We start from the raw sequence: 7,996 nt of genomic DNA, 5'->3' as shown, positions 1-7,996 counted from the left end.
CGCCTAGGCTTCCTTACCTGTAACCTATCTCCCCTCCTGCCAAGAACACCCCACTTTCCCAAATGCCCAGCTGCTAACCTCTTTCTTTTCCCACAAAAAGCAAAGAGTCCAGTATAGAGTGGTAATATTTATTAAGAAGGTGACCCCCACATTACACACACAAGAAACAGACTGTAACTGTTGTTTCTAAAGAAGAAGGGTGGGCAGAGTGCCCTGAATCCTAGGGGACAGGCAGTTTCAGTTGGATTAGGGGGGATACAGGCTTAGGGTGGATAAGGCCACAGCATACAACCTCTCCGGTGAAGTTTAGTGGCTAAAATACTGCTTCCCCTTTCCCCCAAAGCCAGCAGCCCAGTAGAAGGCTGTCTTGTCCTCCAGCAGAGACACGGGTTGCAGCTGGTTGCAGGGAGGAAGAGTGTCTTGCTATCTCTTGCTGCTCCTCCGGGTTTCTTTGCCATTACTGACAGAGTTGCTGGGGGCACCAGGAGGGCCAGCAGGTGTGTGGTTGGGCTGGCTGCGAGTGATGCGGGTGCTGGGAGTGTGTGGGGGGGTGTGAGGGGAGTGTGGGCCACCACCAGGTCCTGGCGGGGTGCTCAGTCCATTCCCATTCTGGCTCTCAGAGGCTAGTTGGGGGAGAAGGAGAACACAGGATTTAATAACTGAGGGGTCCATCATTGTGGCCCAAGAGGATGCCACAGTTTAACCCTGGACACCCCTTCACCAAGCACAACTGCGCATCAATACCAGCTGAACCAAGTACAAAAGAAAATGGGGTGTGAGAATGAATGGAGCCCCAGAGAAGACTCCAACAATCTTTTTTAATGGTGCCACATGAATCTTGGTATGATAGTTTTCTCCCTTTTTCATCTCTGTATTATTCAGGATCAGACCTTGAATTAGCTGTTTAGTTCTAGGCCCAAGGGCATCTAACAAAATGCCCCCTTAACAAAAGTGATCATAAAAGCGAGAAGTATGAGAGGGAAAAAGCCTGGAGTTTCTGTTAAAAGGTAAGGGAAATTGTACACCTGAAAGTGGTTAAAAAGGGAAATTCTGAATTGTATATATTAAAAAAAAAAAAGTAAAAAACGTATCAAATGAAAAAGGGCAAAGAAGATTAAATGTGGCTTATTAAAAATGTTTGTAACTTACAGAGTAGCGGAGACCCGAAAATATGTAGTAGTTATATTTTCTGCTGGAAACATAAATGCTAATTTTTGTGGTGGAATTAAATGTCGTTATAGTGTTCCCCCAAAAACCACCACAACCCCTGGTGGCTTTGATACCCAAACAATTCTGAAAACCATGGTAACTGGGATATAGGCACAAATTGAGGAAGGGGAGAGGCAGCCTGAACTTAATGTCATGGGAAGAATCTGGGATGAGGTAAAGAGGAGAAATCTAAGACAAGGGGCAGCCAATCCCCCAAAGAGCAGGGTCAGTTGGAAGATGTGCCAGAGTCAAAAGCCAGGAAAACACCAGCAAAAACCAGGTTCCTAAGGAGATGCCAGGGAACATAGATGCAACGGTGAAAAAGGTGGCATCAATGAGTTGCTCTAATCAAAAGCTGATGATTTACAGTAAGGTTCCAATTCCCCAAGAGACCAATAAGTGGGTGCTTGAAATACATGAGATGGAAGAATCAAAGCCCCAATGGCCAAGACCTAGAAGCAGGGCCTTTAATCTCAAGAAGAGTGGTGACCTGTAAAGGGAACTATTTTTTGCCTTAAAGATGAGCAGTGTGGACTCCATGTTGAGTTGTGTAAATAACACGGTATATCAGAACTATGTGATGAATCGTTATGGGCAAGGTAGGAAAAGACAAGATTCTGCCAGAGAAGCAAGAGTGAGAAACAAGCTAGACTATGGGGAGTATAATCTTAGTGGAGAAATTGTTCCGCTTTTTGCCTTTAAGTGGTAGCAACAAAAGGGTACCTGAGCTCTATCAGTGGTAGAAATACGTCCCAAAATCTTTCACCACAAGGATTTGCAAAAGGTATCAAAAGTGAGGGGCTTGGGAGATGAATTAGGGGGATATACTGAGAGAAGAGGGATTTGGGAAAGGGATGAGGCAAACACATCTATCCAGGTTGAAAAGAAGGGAGGGGTAGAAGGACCAGTGGAGCAAAGGGTATAGATTTACCTGGAGAAGTGGCAGGTGGTCCGGTGGTAGGCTGGGGAGCTGCAGGGCTGCTGTCAATCTGCACCTGATGGCATAAACCACACACAGACCCTGCTCACTCCCATGCCTGCACTGACCAACCCTTCTTCCCCACCATTATTGCCATGGGACTCACCGCCTTGTTGGGTGCCTGTTGGGTGCTGTACTCTGGATTTGGCTCACTGAAGTTAGGAACCTCAGAATAAACCATACAGAATCTGCAAGGTGAAAAAATGGCCAAAGCCTTGGATTCATCCTTTGGGGCCAAGCTGGTGACCTCAGAAATGCAGATACAGGACATACACTGCAGACTTATACTGCCTCCCAAAAACTTTCTCCCCTTGCCTTGGTGCTTCTTCATCCCAATCCCCAAGGCAGCACTTACTCTCCAATCTTCTGCAGATCTCCCCCACGGCCAGTGTATAGTGTCAGACAACCTTTGAACACTGAAGCGTACCTGCATAAGCAAAAAAAGCAGGATTGAGTGAGTACTGGGGAGAGTTGCAAAGACAGGTAACCCCACCGCTCTTCACAGCCTGGAGTCAGGGCTGGCTTACCCTTTGGTAAGTCGGATAATGTCCCCAGGCTGGATCAGGTTGCCCACATCGTCCCAGACAGAGATGTTGATGCTGCCTGTTTTGTCTGCCACTTTGCAGGTCCGAACTTCGTGCCCGTCTTTTGTCTTGGTCACTCTACCTGGAGGGAACAGATAAATGGGGGTGAGGGGATGGTCAAATAAGTGGGGATGATGAGGATCAGAAGGAGGAGATCAATGTATTGGTGGGGTGAAGGAAAAGGTATACAAAGAGCACAAAACCCAAATCCCTGGTGCAGGGAAGGAGGGGGGTGGAGGAGCCAGCACCATGGAGAGGGCTTTGAGTGGAAGGAGGCTCGAGTGGCTTTGGAGGAAGGGATCTGGGAAGAGTTTCCTCTACCCTATGTCTATCCATGACTCCGAGGGAGATCTGGCGTGAGCGGTGACTTCGGGGTGGGACTACCAACCCGGGCGCAAGCTAAGGACAGAGGCGGTGTTCTCTTCCCGCCACCCCCCACCCCTCCCCAAGTCCCGCACAGTGGGCCCACCGCCACAGTGTAGCTACCTGTCTCTAGCACAATGAAGATGAGGTTCAGATTCTTGAGTCCTGGCTTGATATCTTTCACGAAGGTCTCCGTCGTCATACTGTCCGAGCCTTCGCACCCCACTGGAAGGGGGAAAGGGAGATGGGAGCTTAACGCCTGGCGAATTTGCCCCTATGCTCCACTTTCTAAGGCCTACCTACCACACTCGGTTGAGGTCAAGCAGCCTCAACCCAAACGTTAGAAAGGAACTTCTGCGGGAGACTCCAACTTCAAGATCAGAATTTGCGGGGCTCTGGATAGGCTGCTTCGGGACTGGGTGGCCCCCTCCCGGGATGCTCTTCCAGTCTCTATCCCCGAAATGAGGGGAGCTGACCGAGTCGCGGGTAGGGAACCCCGTGCAGTCAGGCACTGGAATTTTACTTGCCAAACATCCCCGAACCCTCACCCAGTCAGCCCGGGACTCGGTTCATCCCCCTCCCCAACCCACGACCCACTACCCACCCAGACAGTCGGCCAGACTGTGCACGCTGCTGAACCGCCCGCAGGGGGAGCCACAGGCCCCGCTGCTGCCGGATGCCGCCCGATGGAACGCGGGAGTGTGGACATTTCCGGAAGTTTCCCCCGGCTAGCCTCCTCCGGCCAATCAACACTACCAGGTCGCGCCCTGCGTCCCGCCACCCGCCCAGCCCCAGCCAATCAGGATCTGGGACTCACGCACCTCGAAGGGACGGATTCCAAGAATTAAAGGGGCCTCCCAGATGGTTGGCCCTGCAAGGGAGTAAAATCGACCACCAGGGGATGCTTCAGGCCACAACGTTCCTTTACGTGGCAGAGAGAATTCAGTTAAAGCCACAGGCTCCAAGTCCGTGTTTCTCTCCAAGGCGTGACACAGAGGGAAAAGAACGAAGAACCTTGGAGTGCAGGGCACAAAGGTTTAAATCCCAGTTCAGCGCTTCACTTCTTTTCACAACACATTTCCAGGATGTAATTCCACTATCCCCATTACAGATGAGAAAACGGAGGTTTTATTTTTTAAAAGCGCACAGCACACAGTAGGCTCTTATAAACGGCAGTTTCCTTTCTCTCTCACGGCTCTCTAACCCGCATCTCTAGTGTTTGGAAGAAATGGAACCCGGAGCAGAGAGCGCAACATTTTTTTCGTCCATCTGTTTTCAATGCACGTGTTCATTCTGTCCTTATCTCTTACTAGATCTAAGTCCTACAAGAGCACGGACAAGAGTACCAAACCTTTAAATCCCTTTGGTACCTGTCAGATTTTTAGACTATCTAGTCAACGAAAGGTAGTTATATACTAACATGTACTGTAATTTGCTTAGCGAATATCCTTAAACAAATACTATGTAATACCTTGTCTGGCCTAATGAATCCCTTACCTTCTGGCCGAGCGCTTTAGGCTTTCCTCTGAGCCCAGTAAGGGACTGGTTCTCTCTCACCTACACCCTCCAAGCACCGTAATGCATCCTAAAGAAATCACTCCCAGGAAGAGGGACATTTTCTCTCCCGCCCCCCTTGCTCCCTTAGGTTTTTTCCGGGGAACACTTAGCGGGATACGGCAGAACCGCGCCTGGGAGACTAGCACCCCGTTGCGCACCTCAGGTCAAAGGTCTGTCATCAGACACTCCCCCAACTCCCCAGCCGCCGCCGCCGAGTGGACTGTAGCATCTACTCCCATGACTATGCGTCATGGGGGCGGAAGGCTCCTGGAAACTGGGGAGGACCAGTCACACTGCTGACTAGACTCCCCGCAACGATCTCCCACCACGGCGCATCAGCTCCAACACGTGGGCTCCAGGTCTCGCTCTCCACGGACGTCCGTCCCTCCTCCCCCCCTTTCGGCCCCAGGGAAGAACAGAGTTCTCGCTTCCAAATGGCTATACAGTCCTCTTTGGGACCATTAGGACTTCCGGTCTCGAACGGAGGCCTAGCTAGCCTCCGTCCCTACTCGATGGCCGGTAATGGCTTCTGGTTTTGAGCTGAGTTAAACAAAAAGGCGGAGCTTGCTGACGAGCTTCCGCCTGGTTGCGTAGCAGCGGTGGGCGGGGCAAGAGGTCCGACTTGGACGGCGACAAGTGGTCAGAGCTTTCTTCCCCCTTCTTCCCCTTCCCCTTCCTTCCCCCGAAAGGCTGCGACCCGGTACTGGGGCTACCCCTTGGCCGCTGCGGCCTCAATTCCCACCGGACAGGGGTACAGAGAGTCCAGACCACGTCCAGGGCGGTGTGTATTGCGCCTGCGCGGGCTCCCACCTAAAAGAGGGTGTGGGACGGGAGGGGGGCGATCTTCTGGGGGGTTGGAGCTAAAGGTTTGAGTTATTGGGGGGAGGAGGGGCAGTGTCAGGAGAAAGGATGGGAGTAAAGATTAAAAATAGAGGAAAGGGGGAGCACCCGAGACGAGTAAGGACATGAGAAGGGGCACTGGAGGGTGAGTTGTGGGGAAGGGTCCGTTGGAGTACAGGAGCCTTAAGTGCGGTATGGGGCCTGGATTGGCTGGAGAACGGCAAAGAAGGGGTCTGGGAAAACAGCGTGATATTAAATGGACAATGATCGACGGGCCTGGAACCTGAACCCCCACTCTCTAAGCGCCATAGCTTGGCTCCTCTCCCATGCCTTGTCTTTGGCAGCCCTCAGCCTTGTCCTCCTCCTTCATTCCTTACCCTTTCCTCTCCCTTTCCTATCCTTCCATGAAGGAATCTCACATTCCTTACATCCCTGACCTGGGTTTGCAGCCCAGTCCTGTTTACAGGCTTCAAACCCCGGAAAGCCTTCCTTCAACCGGGGAAGCAGGGGAAATTGGGGAGTGAGAAGGAGAGGGCCAGAGAAGGAGCAGAAAACTAAGAGGGGTTGGGGCGTTTTGCCATAGGAATTGGTAGACACCATCCCCATTCAGAAACGGATTTCAATCCAACTCAAAGTAAATGTGATTATTAATGAGGCTGCTGAGTTACTGTTCTTTGGGACTGGGCTTTTACTGTTATAGTCTTATCCCTTCCTGGTCAGTGGTTTTAGAGTCTGACAACAGGGCAAGAGGCTGATAGTGTTGCTAGCTGGTAATTCTTTCCCAAATAGAAATGGAAGTGACTAGTGGTAGGGAATCTGAGTGATGTAAAAATGTTACTACCCTGTGTATGCATCTGACCTTGTGTCTGGGCCTTGTTCCCAGTACTTGAAGGAACAAGCTTCTTTCAAGCGTTTCCTCTCTGGTCCTTAGTACTCTAAATTTTAATTTTGCATTCTCTTGTAACAAATAATACCTTGTGGGGGACAGCAGTATTCAGGATGCTTTCACATTTATTATCTCATTTGATTTTCAGGATAACATATAAGATAGATAAAGCAGGTGTCATTTTTCCCTGCTTGACAATTGAAGAAGGTGAACTACAGAAGGGAAAAGATAGGCAGTTGGTTGGTCAAGAGCTAGGAACAGAACCCAAGTCTCCTGATTTTTGGCCCTCTTTTTAGTTGAAAAGTCCTGTTTTGTTATGGCTAAGGGAGCATCAAAGGGGTAATAGAAAGTGGTTGGCTTTCCAAGTATAGGCAGCTATTTGCTTTCTAAGTCTGGAAGTTGTCACCAGAAGAAGACTGATCATAATCAACAGCATTGGTTCTGGAAAGCTTTTTTTTTTTTTTTTTTTTTTTGAGGTACCAGTGCATGTGACAGGGTGTTGGAAATAGGAAATAATGAAAGAAGCATTATACCGTCCTCTGTATTATAGGTAGGGAAGATAGGGGTAGTGGAGGGAAACGTATCAACCCCACTCCCAGCAACAAAGGGAAAAAAGTGTGTAGGGCATTGCCTTCTTTGTCTCTTTAAGTAGTTTAGAAATAACACATTAAACACGTCATTGTTGATGAGCATAATAAACTAGCCAGTGTATGTACTAGACTTAGAAGACAAAATGGTCTCTATATTATGTATAATAATAATAATCACTGTCCTATTCCTTCCCAACACAGTCCTTACACTATCAGTAAACGTATGACAGTGAGGAAAAGAATTTGAGTAGTTGTCATTCACCCATTTATACTTGAACAGATCTGTCAGCACCCTTTATCTGAAGCCTTGATTCCTCTGCTTGGTTCCTTCCTTCTAGTGATAAGAATCTGGTAAGCCTAATTACCCTGCTATCCCCAATCTCTAGTTACCCACTTTGGAATAATTTCCTGATTCATTGCCTCTTCGTTTTTTCTTTTTTTAGTTTTTTTTTAGAGCTTGATCCTTTCAGGAATATATCCTGACTTGGGAAGTAAAATTGCACCTGTACAACTATTCTTGAGCATCTTCTCCTAGTGAGACTAGTATTTTCAATTGGAAGACAGGACCAGAATTCTTTTTACATGAAACAATTTATGTGAAAGCACTTTGGAAACATTAAAGCATCATACTGAACAGATAAGGTATTATGATGGGTAGCTACTGGTTTGGAATCATTGGTATTACTTGTAGCCATGTGCACTGAATAAAATACTCCTTTTTTGGGTGCACAGATGGTTCAGTGGTAGAATGCTTGCCTTCCATGTGGGAGACATGGGTTCGATTCCCAGACCATGCACCCTCCCCCCAAAAATTACTCCTTTTCTATCTCAAACAGCTCCTTTTCTCTTCCTTTCTACTTGTCTCTTTCTCTCCCCCTCCCAGTTATGTTTGAGTCTAGTGGACCCCAAGTGATTCCTTAACCAGTGATCTCCTTCCTTAGAGGGTAGTCCTGTATGCCTAACATAGAAGCCTATAGTCCTTAATGCA

The 7,996-nt window shown here is 48.6% G+C and overlaps 2 protein-coding genes across 8 annotated transcripts in view; one reads left to right on the top strand and one right to left on the bottom strand.

Annotated features, from left to right (window-relative positions):
- Positions 1–114: 114 nt before the first annotated feature.
- NABP2 (nucleic acid binding protein 2) lies at positions 115–5,253 on the bottom strand. Of its 6 annotated transcripts, none has more exons than XM_077111034.1 (8): positions 4,851–5,252; positions 3,957–4,231; positions 3,259–3,360; positions 2,716–2,854; positions 2,544–2,615; positions 2,295–2,376; positions 2,141–2,204; positions 115–623 (listed from the first exon to the last, which is right to left on the bottom strand). In XM_077111034.1, exons 3-8 carry the CDS (start codon positions 3,335–3,337, stop codon positions 424–426), a joined length of 636 nt encoding a protein of 211 aa, XP_076967149.1. In that variant the 5' UTR covers positions 3,338–3,360; positions 3,957–4,231; positions 4,851–5,252; the 3' UTR covers positions 115–423. The 6 variants fall into 6 exon arrangements, with proteins under 6 accessions (XP_076967149.1, XP_076967146.1, XP_076967150.1 ...); XM_077111031.1 differs by having other exon boundaries at positions 3,957–4,149; XM_077111035.1 differs by having other exon boundaries at positions 3,957–4,057.
- RNF41 (ring finger protein 41) overlaps positions 5,210–7,996 on the top strand; it is a 35,311-nt gene continuing 32,524 nt past the window's right edge. Inside the window, exons 1-3 of one of the 2 annotated variants that reach the window (XM_077111030.1) lie at positions 5,210–5,473; positions 7,210–7,359; positions 7,452–7,650. The gene's annotated coding sequence lies outside the window, so the exon portion shown is untranslated. The remainder of the gene's footprint in view (positions 5,474–7,209; positions 7,360–7,451; positions 7,651–7,996) is intronic. The other variant, XM_077111029.1, reaches the window with a different exon arrangement.

This window comes from Tamandua tetradactyla, chromosome 7 (assembly GCF_023851605.1).
Source record: "Tamandua tetradactyla isolate mTamTet1 chromosome 7, mTamTet1.pri, whole genome shotgun sequence".
Classification (NCBI taxonomy): domain Eukaryota; kingdom Metazoa; phylum Chordata; class Mammalia; order Pilosa; family Myrmecophagidae; genus Tamandua; species Tamandua tetradactyla.
This window is presented reverse-complemented; position numbering and strand designations above follow the sequence as displayed.

What these genes read in the sequence shown, in the direction of transcription:
- NABP2 (XM_077111036.1), bottom strand. Translation starts at nt 3,337, where the DNA reads ATGACGACGGAGACCTTCGTGAAAGATATCAAGCCAGGACTCAAGAAT. An exon ending in GATCTGCAGAAGATTGGAGA is followed by an intron (nt 2,377 to 2,543) that starts GTAAGTGCTGCC and finishes TTCACCTTGCAG; the next exon opens with ATTCTGTATGGTTTATTCTG. An exon ending in AACAGGCACCCAACAAGGCG is followed by an intron (nt 2,205 to 2,294) that starts GTGAGTCCCATG and finishes TTATGCCATCAG; the next exon opens with GTGCAGATTGACAGCAGCCC.